We start from the raw sequence: 22801 nt of genomic DNA on the forward strand, positions 1-22801 counted from the left end.
TAACGTGTGGGAGGAGATGACACCGTTCGCCTCACACGAACAGGTTTCAAGCTCATCCCAGGTCCCGAATATCCCCGCTTCTCCAACAAGAAAATGCGGTTTCGTCCCCATTCAGTTTTCTCCACTGGGTCGTCGCGGGCGGGGAGAGTAAGATTGTGAAGTTGTCGGAGAAGTTAATGGTGAATTCTAGGGCTTTCTAGAGGAGGCTCAACGCCCGGGCACGCCTTTTCACTCTCCATCCTCACACAGCCCAAAACAGGCAGGCAGGCGACAGAACGCAGAAACCCCACAAACTCCAACCCAGTCCCTTCAAGCCAACGCCACCGCACGGCGCCCAGCCAATGGGCGGCCAGCTTCTGCGCAAGCGCGGGGGCCCAATTCCCAGCGCGTAGTAGATGGGAAACTACATATCCCAGAAGGCAACGCTGGGCGTCCCGAGGATACGCAGGCGGGCGGCGCTCGCGCGGCGCCCGGGGGAGCCTCCACCCGCAAGATGGCCGCGCCGGGGGCGGAGGCTCGAGGTTTCTGGTGCTAGTTAGGTCCGGGTGCCCCGTAGGCCCTTCCTCAAGTACCCCAATCTGCCCGCAGAAAGCATCGTGTTCCTAACCAACAATGCACGTAGACATTTCTCGCTCGGGCGGTGGGGTCTTCCCCGTAAAGCCGTGGCTGTGACGGGGACCTCGCGACTTTCGGCCGCTCGGAGCTGGAACTCTGAAGAGGCTGCGGACCGCGGCTCGCGGCCGGTGCAGGAGGTCTTTTGATCCGGCGGGTGAGCCTCGCTCCGCTCCATGCCTTCGGGCGCGGGGAGGCGTGGCCTCCCCCTAGGCCGTCACCTCTACTGGTTGCTCTGCGCCGTCATCTTAAAGCTGTGGTGAGGAGGGACGAATGGGAGGGAAAGGAGGGCGCGGGAGGGGGGCACCAGTCGTCCCCGCCCCCAGCCGAGCGCGGAGGGGCGGGTGCCCTGGTTTCTGGATTCTGACCTTTGCCCTTCTGCCCCCCCCCGCCGCCCCCCACACCCCCGGCCAACTTTCCGCAGTCAAGCCGAGGCTTCCGCACCGGAGAAGCTGTCAGGTGGGTGATGGTCCTGGAACCTGACGCTTCACGGTTTGGGGTTTGTAATGCCTTCTTGTACCAAGAGCATAGATGGGAACGAGGGGCCAGCACTTTGCTGGGCAAGGATGGGTAGATCCTTTGGGAGAAACATTTTTCCGGAATGGTCAGGGGCTGGCATGTCTTTCCCGTTTCCAGTGAGCACCTCAACTTTACCGTGCTGGCTGGTGGAAGAGTTTGTAGTGGCAGAAGAGTGCACGCCATGTTCTAGTTTCCAGGCTGTGAGTAACTATTTTCTCCGCACCCCCTCCCCCCCTTTTTTTTTCTTCCCTCCAATCTAAACCAGACTTGATGACTTACTTAAAATATCTTTACATTGTCTTTTCTCCCTTCTCCTTTTCAGTCTTAGTATATATCCACACATAAATTTGTTTTCCTTCTGAAAATGACTCCCCTCGCCCCTCAGCACCGAGGCTTGAACTCAGGTCCTGAGCAAGCACAGTCCTTGAGCTTTCTCAAGGCTCTACCACTTGAGTCACAGCATCACTTCTGGCTTTTTGTATGTATGTGGTATCAAGGAATCAAACCTGGTTTTGCGTCCATGCTAGGCTGGCACTCTACTACTATGCCAAACTCCTGGTCCCAAAATGTGATCTTTTTTGTTCCTTCTTAATGACAATATTCAGTTGATAGCTATGTTCTGTTCACATTTTAGTAAATTATGAATCTATCCTTGCTTACACTTGCTACTGAAAGTAGTTTTGTTTTGTTTTGGTTTTTTTTGGTATTGATTTGAACTTAGGGCTGCCTCGGTGCACTATCTTTTCTGCTCCAGGCTGATTCTCTGCCACTTGAGCCACAGCTCTATTTCCAACTTTTGGATGGTTAATTGAACATAAGAGACTTGAGTGTTTGTCTGCTTGGGCCAGTTTTCAACTGCTGTCATTAGAACTTAGCTTTCTGAATAGCTAGGCTTATAGGAGTAACCTGTTGGTTCCCAGCATAGACACATCGGAAATTCTTTCCAACACATGCCCCCATTTATAAAACCACCATCCACATCCAAATTCCTCACTAGCTCCCTGTTGCCTACCATCTCTGGCATTAGCAGTTGGGCAGCTGCAGCCTCCTGTTTCTCCTACTGCCTCTTGATAAATGTGCTTTGGTTGTTTTCTTCTGGCAGAAAACCACCCCTGAGTGTGCTTCTACAGGATATGTGGAGAAAATCACATGCAGTTCATCTAAGAGGAATGAGTTCAAAAGGTAAGAGCTAAGAGCTATTACTCTTCAAGATCACCTCTTTTTCTTGGGGGGTGGGAGCTAGTCCTGGGGCTTGAACTTAGGACCTGAGCACTGTCCTTGGGCTTTCTCAAGTCTAGTACTAGTACTCTACCACTTGAGCCACCGCACCACTTCCAGCTTTTTCTGTGTATGTGGTACTGAGGAACTGAACCCAGGGAGGGCTTCATTCTTACTAGGCAAGCACTCTACCACTAGGCCACGTTCCCAGCCCCTTGCCTCATTTGTTTCTATGAGTAGGCAGTTAGTCCCAGCCTTTCTCATGGACAGAGTAGAACATGACGGGAAAAAAAAAGTGAAAAGCGATATTTTCTCATCACCACTTTTTTTGTTGTTTTGGTCCTGGGGTTTGAACTCAGAGCTTGGGCACTGTCCCTGAGCTCTTTTGCTCAAGGCTAATACTTTGAGCCACAGCACCACTTCCAATTTTCTGGTGGTTAACTGGACACAAGAATCTCACAGACTTTCCTGCCTGAGCTGTCTTTGAACCATAATCGTTAGATCTTAGTGTCCTGAGTAGCTAGGATTCAGGAATGAGCCATTGGCACCCAATTCTCATCAGTACATTTAATTAGGGACTGGTAAAGTGTAGGTTTGGTCCACAACATTGTGGAAAAAAAAATAGAAGAAGAAAACAAAGAAGTAAAAATAACAAAATTAGTTTGTTTTAGCTTTGGAGACCATGAAGAAATGTGCTAACTCTGTCTTCCTTTTTTACTTTTGTATATTACTTTGGTTAGGCTGTTGTAGAAATGGGAAATTAGGGACTCTGAATGTTGGCTCAAGTGGTTACACAAGGGCAAGGGGCAAGGTCTTGAGTTCAAATCCTGATACAATTTTTTTTTTTTTGATTATAAGGCTTGAACTCTGGGCGTTGTCCCTGAGCTCTTTAGCTCAATGCTACCACCCTAACCTTTGAGCCACAGCACTACTTCTGGTTTTCTGGTGATTAATTGGAGATAAAAGTCTCATGGGCTTTGTAGTGCCCAGGCTGGATTTGAACCCCCATCCCAGATCTCAGCTTCCTGAGTAGCTAGGATTACAGATGTGAGCCACCATGCCCGGCTTATCTATTTATTTATTTATTTATTTATTTTTGCTAGTCCTGGGCTTGAGTTCAGGGCTCGAGCACTGTCCTTGGACTTTCTCAAAGCTAGAACTCTACCACTTGAGCCTCAGCACCACTTGTGGCTTTTTTTTTCCCCTCCTATACATGTGGTACTGAGGAATCGAACCAGGGTCTTCATGCATGCTGGGCAAGCACTCTACCACTAGGCCAAACTCACGGCCCTATTTTTTATTTTTAATTAGGAATTATCAGACCTGCTGGGCACCAGTGGCTTACTAGCTACTGAGGAGGCTACAATCTGAGGATTGAGGTTCAAAACCAGCCCAGGTACCAAAATACATGAGATTTTTTTTTTGCCAGTCCTGGCCTTGAGTTCAAAGTCTGAACACTGTTCTTGGACTTTCTCAAAGCTAGAGGCACAGCACCACTTTTGGCTTTTTTCTATGTATGTGGTACCGAGGAATCGAACCTGGGTCTTTGTGCATGCTAGGCAAGCACTCTACCACTAGGCCAAACTCCCATGAGACTCTTATCTCCAATTAACCACCAGAAAACTGGAAGTGGTACTATGGCTCAAGTGGTAGAGCACTAGCCTTGAGCCGAAGAGTTCAAGGACAGCACCCAGGCCCAGACAAGGCCCACAACCAGTAACAGCAACAACAAAAAGAAATTGTCAGAATTTTCCTGTGAATAACTCTTCTTTTCTACCTTCAGCTGCCGCTCAGCTCTGATGGAGCAACACTTATTCTGGAAATTTGAAGGGACTGTGGTGTGTGTGGCATTGGTCTTCGCTTGCCTTGTGATTATTCGTCAACGACAATTGGACAGAAAGGCTTTGGAAAAGGTCCGGAAGCAGATTGAGTCCATATAGCTATATTTCATCCTGTTATCCTGGAAATTACAGACAGATCTCACACCAAAAAGTGGAACGGACTGATTTGCACCATTAGTTCTTTGGAGCCGTATGGTACCCTCTTTCCCCATCTTCCTCTTTCAGATCATTAATGAGCATAATAAAGAGTAAAATAGTTTTCTTCTCTTCAATAGTTTGGTTTGGAACAAGAAGTCATAGAGGCAGAGGGACTGGCAGAAAGAGGTAGCAATATACCAAGTACATATCTTTTCCCCAGCTTGGGTGCCATTCCTGAGCTTTTTTTGCTTAAGGCTGGTACTCTGCCACTCAACTACAGTGCCACTTCTAGTTTTCTGGTGGTAAGTTGGAAATAGAGTTTTATAGACTTTCCTGCCCAGATTTGGCTTTGAGCTGTGATGTCAGCCTCCTAAGTGGTTAGGATTACAGGTGGAAGCCACTGATGCCCAGCTTTTCCCCATCTTTACCTTTTAAAATGTCTAAATAGGGGCTGGAAGTGTTGCCTAGTGGTAAAGTGCTCTCCTAGCATGCACAAAGCCCTGTTTCAATTCCACAGCACCATTTCCAGCTTTTTCTATTTACGTGGTACTGAGAAATCAAACCCAGGGCTTCATGTATGCCAGACAAGTATTCTACCACTAAGCCACATTCCCAGCCCAAGAGACTCTTATCTCCAATTAACGATCAGAAAACAGGAAGTGGCTCTGTGGCTAGTGGTAGAGCTGGCTCTCAGTGGAAAAACTCAGGGACAACACCCAGGCCCTATGACCAACAACAACAAAAAGTCCTTGTCTCAAAAAAAACAACTTTGGGGATATAATTTTAATTAGAAAGTTTATTTCTCAGTAAAAACTTATTTTCCCTCAACCATATAGCCCCGAAAGAATTAAAATCACAAGTACATAATGAATACATTTGAGGCACATACCCTCACACTTAGCTAAACTGGGCTTCACAATGTAGTATCCCGAAGTGACTCAGACCCCTGAGGACAAGAGACCTGAGTCAGACACCAGATGGGAGCATAGTTGTAGGGGAGTCCTGGATTCCTTATTGTGACTGGGAAGGCCAGGAGGGACTCTGTCCCAGCTCACATCTCATCTGCATGCAGCACAGTTCTGGCATGTCTACTGGATCCACGCTTCACTCCCATCTTCTCAAGCAGTGTCTTTGTTGAGCTGTTTTTGGTTTGACCTCCAAGTGGCTCTCCCTGTTTGGGCTGTATCATTGGAGTGTCCAGACTTTCTGTCATGTCCTTATGAGTCAGGATATTTCTGGAAATCACTGAAACGAAGGAAAAAGTATAGTAGTAAAATGTCCCTTAGTACATTTGTATAGTGCCCTATACAAATTTAGCACCCTTCTCCCCCCCCCCCCCCATTTTGGTCGGTTGTGGAACTTGAGCTCTTCAGCTCAAAGCTACCAACCTACCCCTTGAGCTACAGTGCCATTTTCAGGTTTTTTTGGTGATTAATTGGAGGTTAATTGGAGGTAAGAGTCTCACACAGACTTTTTTTTTTTTGCCAGTCCTGGGCTTGAGCTCAGGGCCTGAGCACTGTCTTTGGACTTTCTCAAGGCTAGAGCTCTACCACTTGAGCCTCAGCACCATTTCCAGTTTTTTTTTTTTCCTATGTATGTGGTACCAAGGAATCGAACCCTGGTCTTCGTGCATGCTAGGCAAGCACTCTACTAGTAGGCCAAACTCCTAGCCATCACAGACTTTTTAGTGCCAGGACTGGCTTTGAACCACAATCCTCAGATCTCAGCCTCCTGTGTAGTTAGGATTACAGGCATGAGCCACTGCACCCAGCTCTCTGTCTCTCTTTCTCTGTCTTCATTTGAAGTGTGTGTGTGTGTCCTGGGGCTTGAACTCAGGGGCTAGGTACTGTCCTTGGACACTTTTTGCTCAAAGTTAGTGCTCTGCCATTTGAGCCATGACGCCACGTCTGGCTTTTTCTGTATAAGGGGTACTAAGGAATCGAACCCAAGGCTTCATGCATGCTGGGCAATCACTCTACCACTAGGCCACACTCCTGGCCTTTCCTACTTGACTGCTTTGGAAAGCAGAGCCCTTGCTCACCAGGGGAGCCTCTTTGCCCTTGCATCTCACCTCCATGAGGCTGGTAATCCTCAGGCCCACCTTCTGGTAAGCCTTGAAAGGGGCTGAAGCTGGGCAGGATGATGAGAGCCAGGGAAAAAAGAAGAATCTGGAATGAAGCAAGAGGATATTTGGGCTGAGGGGACAGTAGAGGAAGGAGCAGAAGGCAGTGTGAATGGAGGGTAGTTGGGATTATCAAGGTTGGGAAGATCGTTATGGCTGGTAATTGGACTGTTAGTATGCAAGTGTGGGTAGGAAGTAGTCTTGATACTACCAGAACACAAGTGCTGGTCTGAGCAGCTTTGTTGGAGGTTTGAGCCATGAGTGCCTGTAGCTGGCGGAGCTGCGCCACCAAGGAGCTGGGAAAGGAAGCATGAAGAGTCCATGTCTTCTGAGAACTGGCACCTAAGACTAGTTCCCCTGTGTGCTGCACCTTGCCTCCTCCCAGCACACACAAACCCAACGCTCCCACATACATGTTATGCCTCTCCAGCTCCTGGATTTTTTTCTGCAGTTCTTGATTCTGTGCAGAACAGGCTGCCACTCTAGGAAGTATGAAAGGGTAGAACAAGGCCTATTAATCTGAGTCCCTCCTCTTGCCTGTCTTGGCGAGGAATGGGGCCCAGACATACCCCACGGGAAGCCAGACATAGGAACCCACACATACCTGCTCTCCAGCCCATCAATGTATTCTTTTTTGCGCCGTCTACTGTCCTGAGCTGACTGCTTGTTACGGATTTTCCTCCTGACCTTTTTGAGGACCCGCTCCTCTGCCTAGAAGCCCAGGTATATCAATCCGGACCCATAACCTCCCACACTTCCCTAACTCTTCCCTGGGGTCTGGCACCTCCAAGGCCATAGTGGAAGCCCCTGAGGTGGAGTCCCCTTTAAGGAAGAGTGTTACCTTGGTAAGGGGCATGTGAGAGGGCAGAGAAACCCCTTCTTGACCCAGTAGACGCTTTTCTTCATCTGTCAGGAACAGAGTTTGACAGGGCAGCTGTGAGGGGTCATGAGGGGACAGGGACACAGGAGATCAGATGGGAGTAGGGTGAGGCTCACCCTTTCTCAGTCCCCATACTGTCCCTTATCCCAAGCATGCTTCTGGATAGTTCTCTACTTGCGTACAGCAGTAACTAACCTAGGGGCAGAGTTTGAACTCAGTCTCTGGATCATGTCAGAGACCTCCTGAGGCTGAGAAGAGAGAGAGGACATGGTTTGGCTGTATCTTTCTGAGCAGCCTAGAGAGAAGAGCTATTCCGTCTGTCCCTGTCTCCTCAGACCTTAGAAGCATGTGAAGATGAACCCACTGTGGTGAGCTTTGCTTAACTTCCTTACATCAAGTAAATATTTCAGTCATTAACCTCAGTTTGGCAGAGTAGCCCACTGTCTTTCACTGGGACATGTGACCGCGGCTCCTCAAGAGCCTGAATTCCACTTTTGTAGCTGAGGCTGTGTCTACTTTTAGAGAGAGAACACTGAAAGAGCAGCCAGACTGAAGAGTCTTCTGCAAGGTGTGTGGGAACAGTAGGTGGTGGGCTTTTGTTGTTGTTGTTTTGCCAGTCCTGGTACTGAGGAATCAAACCTAGGGCTTCAAACATTCTTATCACTAAGTCACATTCCCAGCCTAGATAGTGTTTCTTAGCCATCAGCTTAGTCATTTGATTTCTCGTGAATACTATTTTGATGTATACTTAGTTACTTAAGAAGAGTTTGCTTCAGCTTTCTAATGGGCTTTTGACTAAATCTGCCTTTTCCTGGTGGTGCTGTGTTCCTGTGAGTGTTTGGTGAACTATTCAGGTATTTCTCCCAGTTCATCTAATTACAATCTCTGAGAACAGAACAGGGAATAAAGGGGTCTTCCTCCACCACCCCCCCCCCAAAGAAACAAGGCTGGGCCAGAATCTCCTGGTTTATACATATAATCTTAGCTATTCAGGGGTCTAAGGGCCGAAGACCATGGTTTGAAGCTGGCTTGGATAGAAAAGTCTGTGGAACTCATCTCCAATTAACTAGCAAAAAGTGAGAAGTGGAGGTGTGGCTCAAGTGGTAGAGTGCTAGCCATGAGCAAAAATGCTAATAAGCAAGAGAGCTCTAACCCAGATTTTAAGCCCTAGTACTAGCACCCAACACACACATACACACACACACACACACACACACACACACACACACACACACACTGATGGTTCTTGCCTGTAATTCCAGCTACTTGGGGAAGTAGAAATTAGCATCATGATTCCAGTCAGTTTGAGTAAAAAGGTAGTGAGATTTGATCCCTACAAACCCCACCTCAAACTGTAATTCCAACTACTGTGAGGCATAGATAGGAGACCTGTGGTTACCAAGCTGACCTAGTCAAAAAGTAGGATCCTATCTAGAAACAAATGTTTTTAAAAAAGTCAAGAAAGTAGGTGTGGCAAGTGCAAGAACCTGAGTTCAAAACCTAATACCACAAAAGTAGCAAGAAGCCAGGTATGGTGGCTCATGCCATCACATGCTAGTCACTCAGGAGGCTGAGATCTGAGGATCAAGGTTCAAAGCCAGCCTGGGCAAAAAAGGACCTGTGACTCTTATCTCCAACTAAACTCTAGAAAATGGAAAACGGAAAATGGTTAGTGGGGTTTGGCTCAAGGGTAGGGCAGTAGTCTTGAGCTGAAGAGTTCTGGGACAACATCCAAGCCCAGGGATAGGGCGGTAACCTTGAGTTGAAGAGCTCAGGGACAGTGCCTAGGCTGAGTTCAAGCCCCATGACCCACAAAAAAGAAGAAGAAGGGGCCAGGAGTTTGGCCTAGTGGTTAAAGTGCTTGCCTAGCATGCATGAAGACCCGGGTTCGATTCCTCGGTACCACATACATAGAAAAAAGCCGGAAGTGGTGCTGAGGCTCAAGTGGTAGAGCTCTAGCCTTGAGAAAGTCCAAGGACAGTGCTCAGGCCCTGAGCTCAAGCCCAGGACTGGCAAAAAAAAAAAAAAAAAGAAGAAGAAAAAAAAAAGAAAAAAAGCAAGAACAACAAAACCAACAAGCACAAAGACCTTGGTGTTTCTAATGCTATTTCTAACATTTAAATCATAGGATTTTGTAAGGTTCTTCAACCCAGCATTCTAAAATTGGCTTGAATTCTGGTCCCAGCTTCCAGCACAGATTTAGAGGGCAGCTAGGACCTGTTGGGTCCTCTAGGCTCAAGGAGTAAGTCTCAAGGTAAAGGGGAGGAACAGTGGCCTGAACACTGCCTGTGTTTAGCAGCCCTTCTAGCAACCTTGAGAAGCCTGTTCTGTACCTTGCAATCTTCCCACTGAATACATTGTTGCAATAGTTTCTCTTTGGTTATCTAGTACCCATTAATCAGTGGTATTCCCAGGAGGCCTGTCCTAATTCCAGGTCCTGACCCAAAGCCCAGACAATTGCTCCGGTTAAGCATAAATGCCCATGAGGTCTGAGCTTTCTCCAGAGTCCTGGCCCCAGATTCCCTCATCTCACCCTCCCCTTAATTGAATCACTTCCTTCATGATAAGTGCTCTCACTCCCTTTTCTTCTGCTCTTAAAAGTGCTCACATCTCTTTAATGTGAGGTCTGATGTCACAAAATGTGGGGCAAAGCCAGTTCCTCATCAGTGTCCCTCTCCCTGATTCCCGTTGCCTATGTGGATGAGGAGTATATTTATATATATGTACACACTGGTTCTGACTGACCGAAAACTTACCAGTGTTGCAGGGGATGCTGGGGCTGCACTGCTGGCTCTGGGCAGGATGTGAGCATGAGCATCTAAGGGCAGCTTGTTGACCATGCAGGCATCAGGCATCATAAACGATGAGTTCCACTGACCTGAGGGGAGACAGGTGGCTGGGAGAAAAGAGGTACAGGTACACTCCAGTGGCAGCAGAGTCCAGGCAGCAGCAATTTGGGAAACATCACCCTCATAGCTAGGGCTGTGCCATTGAAGGAACTATTGTCCTCTCCTTCCAAAAAATACTGACCTAGCTGGATGGAGATGAGTCCAAAGGTTGGCCCAGCTTCTCCCTGCTTCCTCTGCAGAGCCTCTGCCTCATAGACAACCTCATAGAGAGCGGGAGAACTGGGTGCTGGTGGAGCAGGGGAGCTGTCTGGAAGGCAAGGATCCTCAGAGAGGCCACTGTCACTGCCAGGAGATGCTTCTGAGCAGTACACCTCGTTGGGATCAATTAAACGCTTGAGAAAATCTTCAGATTCATTCTCTTGAAGGTCCTATAGTAGGAAAGGATCTATGTGCATGCTAAGAATAACTATGGAAGTCCTACCTGATATCACACTTAGATCCTCATGATTCAATTTCAGGCCTTTTCTTAGGGCATAGAGATAAGTACAACTCATGTATGTGGTGTGTGTGTGGGGGGGGAAGGGTCCTCTGTTTGCTGACCTCTTTCTAAGTAGGGCCTGAGATCTCTTAGGAATACAGAGTTGTGTCTTGACCCCATTCCCACTTCCATTAACCACACTCACACAGACATGGCCTCCACTACCCTCCCAGCCTTGCTGTTCTTGTTCTTGTAGCTTGGTCACTGGAAGCTCTGGAGGAGAGCAGTTGAGTCCCAGCTCCAGGAATGATCCTGTGGAGAAGATGTCTTCTGGGGGCTCCAGAAACACATCCAGCAGGTCAGAGGATCCAAGATCCATGCTTCAGCAGGAAGACATGTGGGAGAGGAAGTTACAGGAGTGAGATCATGGCTGCCCCTCTTCCCTGCTGTCTCCTCTGCCCCCCTCCCACTGCCCCCTTCCTCACCTTTCATGTGGAGATCTTACTCCCGGCTTTATCCCTTGGCTTCAAACAGGATATTATGTGTTCGGAAGAGACCTGCCCTGCAAAGCCTGGCCCACAGATTGCCACAAACACTACACCTTTTCTTTCCTCCAGGATCTTGTATCCTGGTACTGCCCAGCCAAACTCCGCCCCACAAGGTACACCAGAAAAAAAAGTAGGTTGCACCTTGCCAGGAGCCACAACAAAGGCAGGCTATGTGGGAGTAGGAGAATATGATCAACAAGCACAAACTAGATTTAAGAAAATGCAGCCACAACTTTTTCTGCCTCAGTTTCTCCTAGCACTAGTGGATCTTCCAAAGGGTTTGGCATCTCCCCAGGAAAAGCTGAGATGATAATGCCTGGGGTACATATTAACACTTGCTGAGCACAGTGGCTCACTCCTGTAATCCTAGCTACTCAGGATGCTGAGATCTGGGGATTGTGGTTCAAAGCCAGCCTAGGCACTAATGTCCATGATACTCTTCTCTCCAATTAACCACCAGAAAACCGGAAGTGGTGTTATGGCTCCAGGGGTAGGCTGGTGGTAGCCTTGAGCTGAAGAGTTCAGGGACAAGGCCCAGGTCCACGACTGATTTTTAAAAAAAAAAGGCCAGGAATTTGGCCTAGTGGTAGAGTGCTTGCCTAGCATGCACGAAGACCAGGGTTCAATTCCTTGGATCCACATACATAGAAAATAGCGGGAAATGGTGCTCTGGCTCAAGTGGTAAAGCTCTAGCCTTGGGAAAACTCAAGGACAGCGCTCAGGCCAAAAAAAAAAAAAAAGAGAGAGAGAGAGAGAAAAGAAAAAAGAAAAGAAAACTAGAAGTGGAGCTGTGGCTGTGGCTCCAGGAGGTAGAGCACTAGCTCAGGGACAGTGCACAGGTCATGAGTTCATTCAAGCCCCACTACGAAAAAAAAAACAAAAACAGCAAAAAAAAAAAAAAAAACCCAAAACAACAACAACAACAACAAAAGTGTTAAGACACAAAAGCCAAGATTTAGAGACATCCCTACCCAATGTGTGACACTTTCCCTACACTTGGGCCCTGATTGGATGTTTAAGACTTTAAGAGATTTAGGGGCAGTGAGCCAATGGAAATACCCTCTCAAGGCTAACTTCTTTGTAATTGATTGTTTGGGATGTGGTAGGAGTTAAGAAGCTTGATAATCCTGAAACCCTAGGATTTTACCTCTGTAGAGAGCAAATAACTCATTGACACAAGTTCAGTGACAGAGTGTAAAGATGTACAATCCAGAGTTTTCCAGATCCTTAAGTACATTTAACTTTGCACATAATAACCACTGGGCTCAGTTATCAACCAAGGGTCATGGGTCTGGAAAACCGTGCAAGTGAAAAAAAAAAATCTCAAGTTTAGTTTGTGAACTTATATTATTATTATTAGTAGTAGTAATGCCAGAGTCTTGAACTCAGGGTCTGAGCACGGTCCTTGGGCTTTCTCAAGGCTAGAGTTCTACCACTTGAACCACAGCACCATTTCTGGCTTTTTCTTTTCTATTCTTCTTCTTCTTTTTTTGTCACTTTATTTCTGCTACAAAAATCACCAGAAAACCACCTTTTTTTTTTTTTGTGGATATGGTACTAAGGAATCGAACCCATAGCTTCATGCATGCTAGGCAAGCACTCTGCCACTAGGCCAAACTCCTGGCCCTTGTCTCTGAGCTTCTTTTGCTCAAGACTAGCAACCTACCACTTGAGCCAGAGCTCTCCTAATTTTTCCTTCCTTCCTTTCTCTCTTTCTTCTTCTTCTTCTTCTTCTTCTTCTTCTTCTTCTTCTTCTTCTTCTTCTTCTTCTTCTTCTTCTTCTTCTTCTTTTTTTTGCCAGTCCTGGGGCTTGAACTCTGGGCTTAGGCTTGAGTTCCTTTTTTTTTTTTTTTTTTTTTGCTGAAGGCTAGAGCTCTATCACTTGAGAAACAGCATCATTCTGTCCTTTTCTGTGAGATAAAAGTCTCATAGACTTTTTCTGGAGATAAGAATCTCACAGACAGCTGGGCATGGTGGCTCACACCTATAATCCTAGCTACTCAGGAAGCTGAGATCTGAGGGTCAAGGTTCAAAGCAGCCCAAGCACAGAAGGACCAGAGACTCTTATCTCCAGTTAACCTCTATAAAAGGGGAAGTGGGGCTTGGCTCCAGGGTAGCTCTTTAGCTCAAGGCTGAAGAGCTCAGGGACAATACCCAAGCTGAGTTCAAGCCCCATGACCCCCCCACACACATACAAAAAGAACCTCACAGACTTTCCTGTCTGAGCTGGCTTCCAGCTGTAATCCTCTGATCACAACCTCCTGAATAGCTAGAATTACAGGGTGAGCTAGTGGTGTCTGGCTTGTTTTATTATTTGCATGTAACTATAGCTATATTAAATGTACACATAAATGAACGTATGATTATTAATTTTTTTGCCAGTCCTGTGGCTTGAACTCAGGGCCTAGGCACTGTCCTTAAGCTTTCTCAAAGCTAGCACTCTACCACTTAAGCCCAGTGCCACTTCTGGCTTTTTCTGTGTATGTGGTACCAGAGAATCAAACCCAAGGCTTTATGCAAGCTAGGCAAACACTCTATGGCAAGGCTACACTCCTGACCCAGGACTTTAAAAAAATTTTTATTGCCCAGAAACTTACTTCAGGTTAAATAATGGAACTGCACCAATATAATTTTGACTTCTATATGCCTGCCTCTGAGTTGTATTTCAGATATAGAACAGATGGATGTATAAAACAGTAAAGTTTGAAGTTTGGATCCATAATTCAAACTGGTGTTAAGTATTCTTGTAAAAATGTAAATACAAGAAGGATTTAATGGGGCCCGGGAGTTTGGCCTAGCGGTTAAAGTGCTTGCCTAGCATGCACAAGGACCCGGGTTCGATTCCTCGGTATCCCACATACACAACCAAGCCGGAAGTGGCAGAGACGAGACACAACCAAGCCGGAAGTGGCAGAGACGAGACTGCAACAAGCGACAGAGAGCGAAAGCAAGCAAGCGGAGCCCAACCGAGTGGTGGCCGGAGCGAGCGGGGCCGGAGCGAGCGGGCCAGAAAGAGAAGGGGGCCAAAAAAAAAAAAAAGAAGGATTTAATGTTTATGGACTAACTATAATATATAATATGTAACCATTTTTATGTTTCTCATACAAGTTTCATAGCAACTCAGTACCAAGAGAAGTTGTTAACTTCCTCAAGGTTATTCTGTAAGTACCTGAATCAAGATTTTGATGCCTGAGCCCATATTTTGTTCTTTAACACTAAGCTCCTTTGCTGGGCTTTCTCAGATTTCCCAATTCTGTCTCTCCTACTCAGATAGAAAAGAGGCAAAGCAGGCTTCCTAGACCAAGGCAAAATGATAATGTAAGAGGAGCTCCTTTTGTTTAGAAGGTGTACTTCAGAGACTTGCTATAAACTCTACATGCAGCAATGATTAAGTGGAAAATATAGTCAGCTCCTGGTAATATTAGAGCTGGAAGGAAAGTCTGCCATCAACTGCTAGTTTAACTTCCCTCTTTGATTTATTAAGTCTGTGGAGGAAAAAGTTACATTCCTTAAATCACACACCGAATGAAGGTGATGTTCAGAGATCTATGGTATAACATGACGACTGTAGTTAATAACAATGTATTGTAGGGCCAGGAGTGTGGCCTAGTGGTAGAGTACTTGCCTAGCATGCACAAAGCCCTAGATTCGATTCCTTGGTATCACATACACAGAAAAAGTAGGAAGTGGTGCTGTAGCCTTGAAAAAGCTCAAGGACAGTGCCAAGGCCTTGAGTTCAACCCAGAAATGGCAAAAACAGAAAACAAAAACCAAAACCACAAAAAACAAAAATCAACTAACCAACCAATGCGCTGTATAGCTGCAAATCACCAAGATTAGATTAGACGTGTTCTCATAAATAAATGTACTTTTCTTTGTCTTTTCTTTTGGCACTGAACAAATCCAGAATGCTGCACTTGCCAGGCAGTTCTTTGCCACTGAAGTACGTCCTAGCCCCAACAAATGCACTCTTACCTGACTTAGTTGAATATAACCTCTGTTGTTGCTGTTGTTCTTCTTCTTTTTCTTCTTTTGTCAGTCCTGGGGCTTGGACCCAGGGCTTGAGCACCATCCTTGGACTTTCTCAAGGCTAGCACTCTACCACTTGAGCCACAACACCACTTCTGTTTTTTTCTGTGTATGTGGTATCGAGGTATTCGTGCATGCTAGGCAAGCACTCTAGCACTAGGCCACACTCCCGGCCCCTGTACATCATTTTTATGATATCAATTAAAAGAAAAAATAGGGAGCCGGGAGTGTGGCCTAGTGGTAGAGTGCTTGCCTAGCATGCATGAAGACCCAGGTTCGATTCCTCAGCACCACATACATAGAAAAAAAAAAAAAGCCAGAAGTGGTGCTGAAGCTCAAGTGGTAGAGCTCTAGCCTTGAGAAAGTCCAAGGACAGTGATCAGGCCCTGAGCTCGAGCCCAGGACTGGCAAAAAAAAAAAAAAAGAAAAAATAGCCATGGGGCCAGGACTTTGGCCTAGAGGTAGAGTGCTTGCCTAGCATGCACAAAGACCCAGGTTCGATTTCTTGGTACCACATACATAGAAAAAGCCGGAAGTGGTGCTTAGGCTCAAGTGGTAGAGTTCTAGCCTTGAGAAAAATCCAAGGACAGTGTTGCTCAGGCCCTGAGCTTAAGCCCAGGACTGGCAAAAAAAAAAAAAGAAAGAAAGAAAAAATAGGCATATAAAGTAATATGATAATTAGCATGTCTACTTTAAATGGTATTCAATACATCATGTTATACACTATAAGTATGTATAATTTTAGATGCTAATTTTTAAATAAAAATATATAAACTACATATGCATAATTTAAAATAGTGCTGGACCGGAATCCAGGTGTTCTGACTCTAGGTGTTGTAAGTTTTTCTATTACTAACTGCTAGTAATTCAGAAGGCATGATTTGTCACAAAAATCATAGCACATATGGTAGTAGTTCTTTGAAGTTGCTTCTAATAATACTTTTTATTTCTTTTTAAATAAGAGCTTAGTCTGCATTATGAGAAAATGTTGACCCCATTTCAGTGACATTCTGCTCTCAAAGTCCTAAGCAGGCACGTCTGGTGGTTCACCCTGTAACCCTAGCTACTCAGGAGGCTGAAATCTGAGGATCAAGGTTCAAAGCCAACCCAGGCACAAAAGGGCCTGAGATTCTATCTCCAGTTAACCTCTAAAAAACAGGAAGTAGGGCTTGGCTCAAGGGTAGCTAGCTCTTCAGCCAGGCCCTTGGGTAGTGTGGTAGCCTTGAGCTGAAGAGCTCAGGGACAGCGCCCAGACTGAGTTCAAGCCCCATGGACAGCCCTCCCCTCCCCCCAAAAAAAAGGTCCTAAGCATTCCTTTCTCCTAGATCCTTTTATGTATAAAGAAGTTGCTGGGGGCAGGGAGTGTGGCCTAGTGGTGTGGTACTTGCCTAGCATGCACAAAACCCTGGATTTTGTACATATCCAGAAAAAGCTGCAGTTGTGCTTAGGCTCAAGTGGTAGAGTGCTAGCCTTGAGAAAACCCAAGGACAGTGAGTGCCCAGGCCCTGAGTTCAAGCCCCAGGACTGACAAAAGGAGGAGCAGCAGGAGCAACAGCAGCAACTGAGGTTATAGTGGCTGGGGCTGGGAATGTGGCTAGTCTTAAGGAAAGCCCAAGGACAGTTCTCAGGCCCAGAGCTCAATCCCCAGCACTTGCAAAAAAAGAAAAAAGAGGGGCCGGGAGTTTGGCCTAGTGGTAGAGTGCTTGCCTAGCATGCATAAAGACCGGGGTTCGATTTCTCGGTACCACATGCATAGAAAAAGGCCAAAGTGGTGCTGTGGCTCAAGGGGTAGAGCTCTAGCCTTGAGAAAGTCCAAGGACAGTGCTCAAGCCCAGGACTGGCAAAAAAAAAAAAAAAAGAAGAAAAAGAAAAAAATCTTGATGCATTCAAGGAACAGAGAAGAGAAAGAAGGCCAGCAGGACTTGGAGGACTTGGGAGGGAGTGGAGTTGAGGATGTGTGATGAGTTTGGAGAGAATCCTGGCAGCTCCCTGAGACAAACCCAAGTGTGCTGAGAGGAGGTTCACCCGAGCTGGATCCTGCTGGGCCACTGGTAATCTAGACGGGATCATTTTAAGCCGTGCCCTCTATGCCAGCCTCCCCCCCATTCCTCCTTTTTTTTTTTCTTTCTTTCTTTCTCGAGGGTACAGGCGAGGGAAGTCTAACGAGACAGCTTTCCCAAGAAGGGAACTGATTTCCCCTGGGCGCTACAACGCGCCGATGGGGTCTTACTCAGAATCTTCCTAGAGATCAGAAGACTTTGGGACCAAGCCAGGCAGACGTCCTCAGGGATGTGGGGCCGGGAGATTCGGGAATGCGTTGCTTGCGGGGTTCTTAGACCCCTCTTCTAAAAACAACTCTAAAGGCTCAGAACCTCGATGGCCTAGTCAGTTCCGGCCTATCAGACCTCTAAAAAAACCAGCGCCCCCGGTCCGGAGGGGGCCCCCCCCCCAAGTCTTCCCCCTAGTCTCCTCTCCGGCTCAGACTCACTCCAGGCTCATTGCCTGCCCCGCCTTCTCCGGATACCGGTCTCTGATTGCTTCTGCCCCATGTCACTCCCACCAGGGCTCCGCCCTCCCGGTGCACTCATTGGCCGCCTGGTGCGAATCCCAGCCGGCCGCGGGGGGGAGGGGGAGCGCTTGGGGAGTGGGCGGGAATTCCCGACGCGGGGCCGGAACTGAGCGGATACCATGTAGTGAGACCCTGGAGAGGTGAGTGCGGGCTCCCTGGGAGCGGGATGCAGGTCGGCCCCCTAAGCTTCCCCCAGGCCTGGAAGCTCCGACGTCCTTCCAGGGTTTCCTGCGACGCCGGTGACCTCTGACCTCTCCTCCCAGAGTCCCAGACTTCCAGACACCACCCTCAGTGTCGTCTCAGCCTGTCCCGGGACCCCCAAGGCCTTTTCCTTGGGCCACCTTACCCCAGCGAACCAGCCCGATCCGTGCAGCGGCGCCTTGCCCTTTGCTTCCCGGGGATGGGGAAAAGGGAGCGAGTGAGTGATCCATGAAGCCACTGGGTCCTACCCCACTTGGCTTCATCCCCCTTCTTGGAGGACAGAGAGCTGGCCTCTGCCCTTTTTAGGGGATCCCAGCTTTAGCTTCAATTTCCTCGTTAGCTTTAGCTTTTAGTCTCTGGGAGCTCCAAGTGAAAGGTTCACAGCGGCCTCATGCCTCAGTTTCCCCTTGTTGGCTCCCTCCACAAAGTTACTTGGGAGTGAGGAGAAAGAGGAACGTTCCTGGTGCTGGAGTGGATGAGTCACACACTCCCGCTTCCCAGTCGAGAAAAGGCCAGAGAATGGCTGGGGTGAGGGAAGTGCACCCTGCTGACCAGCCTTCCCCTTTGCTTGGCCCCATCTTCCTGTGTGACAACCTCAAGTCTTATCTTTCCAGGTCTGAGAGTCACTGGAGCTCCTACAAGCACCATGGGGCCCTGGGGAGAGTCGGAGCTCCTGGTGTGGCGCCCTGAGGCTGTAGCTTCGGAGCCCTCAGTGCCTGTGGGGCTGGAGGTAAAGCTGGGGGCCCTGGTGCTACTCTTGGTCCTCACGCTCCTCTGCAGCCTGGTGCCCATCTGTGTGTTGCGTCGGCCAGGCGCTAACCAGGAAGCCTCAGGTGAGCCTTTCTTTTCCTTGCCCTTGCAGATATTTGGGTAGGAAGACTCTGTGACCCATAGCGGTAGGGAAGAAGGAGGGAGAGGCAGGGATAGCCATGGCTTGTGGGCGAGTCATGGGTCTTCCAGGGGCTTCAATTTTCTCATTCCCTTGTGTTCTACACTCCCGCTCAGTTTCCCGCCAGAAAGTTCTGAGCCTAGTAAGCTGCTTCGCAGGAGGTGTTTTTTTGGCCACTTGTCTTTTGGACCTGCTGCCTGACTACCTGGCTGCCATAGATGAGGCCCTAGCAGCCCTGCATGTGACGGTGAGTTCTGGCCTCAGCATGTGACCCCGCTTGGGGGGTGGGGAGGACATGTCTAACTGCATATATGGTTTGAATAGATCTATTTATATGTCACTCGAGCTTACAAGGAGCTGTTCAGGGCCATCACAATGAGAAGAGACAAGGAGCTTTGAATGGAATTCTGTGAATTGTGGTTGTGAGTTAATGTGGAATAACTCTTTGCATGTATTCTTTTCCTCCATTAGTCTCTGTGTGACTTCTATGACTCCTTGAGACTGTGAGGGACTTTATTAGGTGTATGACCTACTCTGAGTTTCTCAGTTCCAGTTAAAGGTCTAAAGGTCATCTGACTTTTTTTTTTTTTTTGTGGGGTTTGAACTCAGGGCCTGGGCAATGCCCCTGAGCTTTTTCCACTCAAGGCTAGTGCTTTAACACTTCTGGTTTTCTGGTGACTAATTGTAGGTACGATTCTCAGTGACTATCCTGCGTAGATTGGCTGAGAACTTTGATCCTCATATCTCAGCTTCCTGAATAGCTAGGATTACCCGCGCCTGACCATCTTTACTCTTATCTAGCCATCCTTTCCTCCCTCCTTCTGTCCCTCTGTTCTTCCCTCTTTCTCTATCTCTCCTTCCTCCTTGTCCTCCTCCTTTCCTTCTCCCTCCTCCTCCTCCTCCTCCTTCTCCTTCTTCTCTGCTTTTCTGTACTAGTACTGGGGTAGTACTGTACCGGTACACAGGATCTTAAGTTCCTCTTTAAGATTTTTGGTTTAGAGTTCTGCCACTTCAGCCATACCTCCACATTTGCCTTTTTTTTTTTTTTTTGCCAGTCCTGGGCCTTGAACTCAGGGTTTGAGCATTGTTCTTGGGCTTTCACAAGGCTAGAGCTCTACACTTGAGCCTCAGCACCACTTCCAGCTTTTTTCTATGTATGTGGTACCAAGGAATTGAACCTAGGACTTCGTGTATGCTAGGCAAGCACTTTACCACTAGGCCAAACTCCTGGCCCCACATTTGCCTTGTTGGAGATAAGAGTTTCTTAGATTTTTCTTCCCTGACTGGCTATCTGCATCCTCAGGTCTCAGCTTCCTGAGTAAGGAGAATTACTGGCATTGAGCCACTAGTACCCAGCTCCCACTACTACTACTACTACTTTTTTTTTGCCAGTCCTGGGGCATGAACTCAGGGCCTGAGCACTGTTCTCGGGCTTTCTCAAGGTTAGTGGTCTGCCACTTGAGCCACAGCACCACTTCTAGCTTTTTTCTATGTATGTAGTACTGAGGAATCTAATCCAGGTCTTTGTGCATACTAAGCAAGCACTTTACCACTAGGCCAAACTCCTGGCCTCCCACTACTTCTTGAAAGGCTGGAGACAAAGGTCACTGTAGTAGTACTATTACTTTAGGTTAAGTAAGTGGGAAGTGGGAAATGCTCAGGTCCAAGTAAAGTTCATTATGGAGAAAAGTGAGACAGTTGATTGATTCAGGGAAGTAATCCAAAACTCACTCTCTCTTTCTTTCTCTCTCTCTTTCTCAACTGAGGAAGTAACAGTGGATGCTATCCTCTATATATCTGTGACCAAGTTGTATGGCTGTATAATCCTAAGTGCTCTGTGACACTATGTGGCCCTGGGAAATGGGCCCCTTTTTGACTTACCTTTGTGAGATTTTATGTATATGTATGTCTATGACTCTGTCCAGAGGAGGTTTGGTAATGTTTAGAGACATTTATTTTTTGCCTGTCACAACTGGATTGGGGAGAGGATGTGTTTGCTAGTAATAATCTGGTGAGTAGAGGGAAGAGATGCTACTATACACAACAGCTCGAATGGAATTAACTGGCTTAAAATGTTATTACTCCAAAGTTGAAATGTTTGGGTCTACATGTAATACTGTATGTGATATGTAATCTGTGTGATTGCGTATCATTCTCTGTCTATGCCAGGTGACACCAAGTAACATCATCATTGTGTGACCACACCTGTCTGTATCGGTGTAGGACTTCCAGATGTGCTTAGATGTGTGCACATCCCATTCTTGTCTTGTTTCCTGAGCTCCTTGATCTACTTCTGTCCACAGCTCCAGTTCCCTCTGCAAGAGTTCATCCTGGCTATGGGCTTCTTCCTGGTCCTGGTGATGGAGCAGATCACTCTAGCTTACAAGGAGCAGTCAGGGCCACCACAACGAGAGGAGACAAGGGCTCTCTTGGGAACAATAAATGGTGGGCCTCAGCACTGGCATGATGGGCCAGGGGCCCCCCAGGCAAGTGGCCCTCCAGCAGCCCCCACAGCCCTGCGTGCCTGTGTATTGGTCTTCTCCCTGGCCTTGCACTCAGTGTTTGAGGGGCTGGCAGTGGGGCTGCAGCGAGACCGAGCTCGGGCCATGGAGCTGTGTCTAGCTTTGCTACTTCATAAAGGTATCCTCGCTGTCAGCCTGTCCCTGAGGCTTCTGCAGAGTCACCTAAGAGTTCAGGTGGTGGCTGGCTGTGGGATCCTCTTCTCATGTATGACGCCTCTTGGCATTGGGCTGGGAGCAGCCCTGGCAGAGTCAGCTGGGCCTTTGCATCAGCTGGCCCAGTCTGTGTTGGAGGGCATGGCAGCTGGCACCTTCCTCTATATCACCTTCTTGGAAATCCTGCCTCAGGAGCTGGCTGCTTCTGAGCAAAGGATCCTCAAGGTTATTCTGCTCCTAGCAGGTTTTGCCCTGCTCACTGGCTTGCTCTTTGTCCAAATATAGGGGGCTTTAAGAGATGGGTAGGGGAAGTTGACTATCAGAGACTCCTGCCCTCCCTTTTCCTCCCTATGATGTGGGAGTAAGAAGGAATGGGGAAGGGAGTTACCAAAATCAGAGATCTCTGGGAGGTAGGGATGGAGTATCTGAAACATCTGAGTAATAAGAAGGAAGTGAACCTGAGAAGAGGTTCCAGGCCCAAGTGATAAAAGATAGCCAAGTCACTAGAGACATGATCAGGGGACATTAGGACTGGGCAGACCCTGATTGCTAGGATCAAGTCAGGTACTACCTTAGGCACAAGGTGACAATGGAGACTGGAGGCAGGCTGTCAGCTGCTGTAGAATAAACTAATGGAAAAGACACAGGCCCAGAATCAGTCCATTTTAAAGCATTCTGATGCTTGAAGTGGACCCATTCTACTTTTCTTAGTTCCTACACTTGTGTCTCCTTTCCTTCCCCTAGTGCCAAATAATCTCTGCCAGTTTTGATAACTTGTCTGGCCTCTCCAGTCCTGTTCCCTCCTCTATTTTTAAAGTGCCAAACACCCTTTCCTTTTCCAGAAAGCACACAGTGATATGGCACTGAGCTCTATTCAGCACCTCAATGAAGGAGACCTATTTGCTCTTATTTTGGTCCTAGAATCTGAGGTGGGTGGAAATGTTTCGTGAGCTGGGCTGGAGTGAGGAGTGCCTGGTAGTCACCTACCACTGCCTCATTCGAGCAATACACACAATGTGGACATGGCGCCCCTCACCTAGATAGTAAACAGCTGCCAAACTTTTTTATTCCTGAGGAAACCATGGTGTTGGGGGGGTGGGGGGCTTATTTTCGCACGAAGGGGGGGGTGTCTGAGCATAGAACCATATTCTCTAGAATCTATTTTACTAACTGACATGTTTTGGCACATGTTACCAAAATAAAAGACGTTTGTATACATCTCTGGTATCAAAT

The 22801-nt window shown here is 47.5% G+C and overlaps 3 protein-coding genes across 5 annotated transcripts; 2 read left to right on the plus strand and 1 right to left on the minus strand.

The window, feature by feature from the left end:
• Positions 1-459: 459 nt before the first annotated feature.
• On the plus strand, positions 460-4462 carry Jtb (jumping translocation breakpoint). Its single transcript, XM_090340940.1, has 5 exons — positions 460-871; positions 1037-1071; positions 1249-1331; positions 2234-2313; positions 4133-4462. The coding sequence occupies exons 1-5, from the start codon at positions 789-791 to the stop codon at positions 4287-4289; spliced, it is 438 nt and encodes a 145-aa protein (XP_090197066.1). The 5' UTR covers positions 460-788; the 3' UTR covers positions 4290-4462.
• Positions 4463-5135: 673 nt separating this feature from the next.
• On the minus strand, positions 5136-13047 carry Creb3l4 (cAMP responsive element binding protein 3 like 4). Of its 2 annotated transcripts, XM_090339861.1 has the most exons (11): positions 12872-13047; positions 11143-11181; positions 10863-11037; positions 10361-10607; positions 10087-10226; positions 7292-7384; positions 7055-7161; positions 6864-6932; positions 6662-6746; positions 6400-6496; positions 5136-5573 (listed from the first exon to the last, which is right to left on the minus strand). In XM_090339861.1, exons 3-11 carry the CDS (start codon positions 11034-11036, stop codon positions 5380-5382), a joined length of 1206 nt encoding a protein of 401 aa, XP_090195987.1. In that variant the 5' UTR covers position 11037; positions 11143-11181; positions 12872-13047; the 3' UTR covers positions 5136-5379. The 2 variants fall into 2 exon arrangements, with proteins under 2 accessions (XP_090195987.1, XP_090195988.1); XM_090339862.1 differs by lacking the exon at positions 12872-13047 and having other exon boundaries at positions 10087-10208; positions 11143-11705.
• A 4841-nt stretch (positions 13048-17888) lies between these two features.
• Slc39a1 (solute carrier family 39 member 1) lies at positions 17889-22665 on the plus strand. Of its 2 annotated transcripts, none has more exons than XM_090340941.1 (4): positions 17889-17943; positions 18619-18837; positions 19010-19140; positions 21197-22665. In XM_090340941.1, the coding sequence occupies exons 2-4, from the start codon at positions 18651-18653 to the stop codon at positions 21851-21853; spliced, it is 975 nt and encodes a 324-aa protein (XP_090197067.1). In that variant the 5' UTR covers positions 17889-17943; positions 18619-18650; the 3' UTR covers positions 21854-22665. The 2 variants fall into 2 exon arrangements, with proteins under 2 accessions (XP_090197067.1, XP_090197068.1); XM_090340942.1 differs by lacking the exon at positions 17889-17943 and adding an exon at positions 18021-18221.
• Positions 22666-22801: the final 136 nt, after the last annotated feature.

Source organism: Megascapheus bottae, chromosome 10, assembly GCF_031878675.1.
Source record: "Megascapheus bottae isolate mThoBot1 chromosome 10, mThoBot2.hap1, whole genome shotgun sequence".
Taxonomy (NCBI): domain Eukaryota; kingdom Metazoa; phylum Chordata; class Mammalia; order Rodentia; family Geomyidae; genus Megascapheus; species Megascapheus bottae.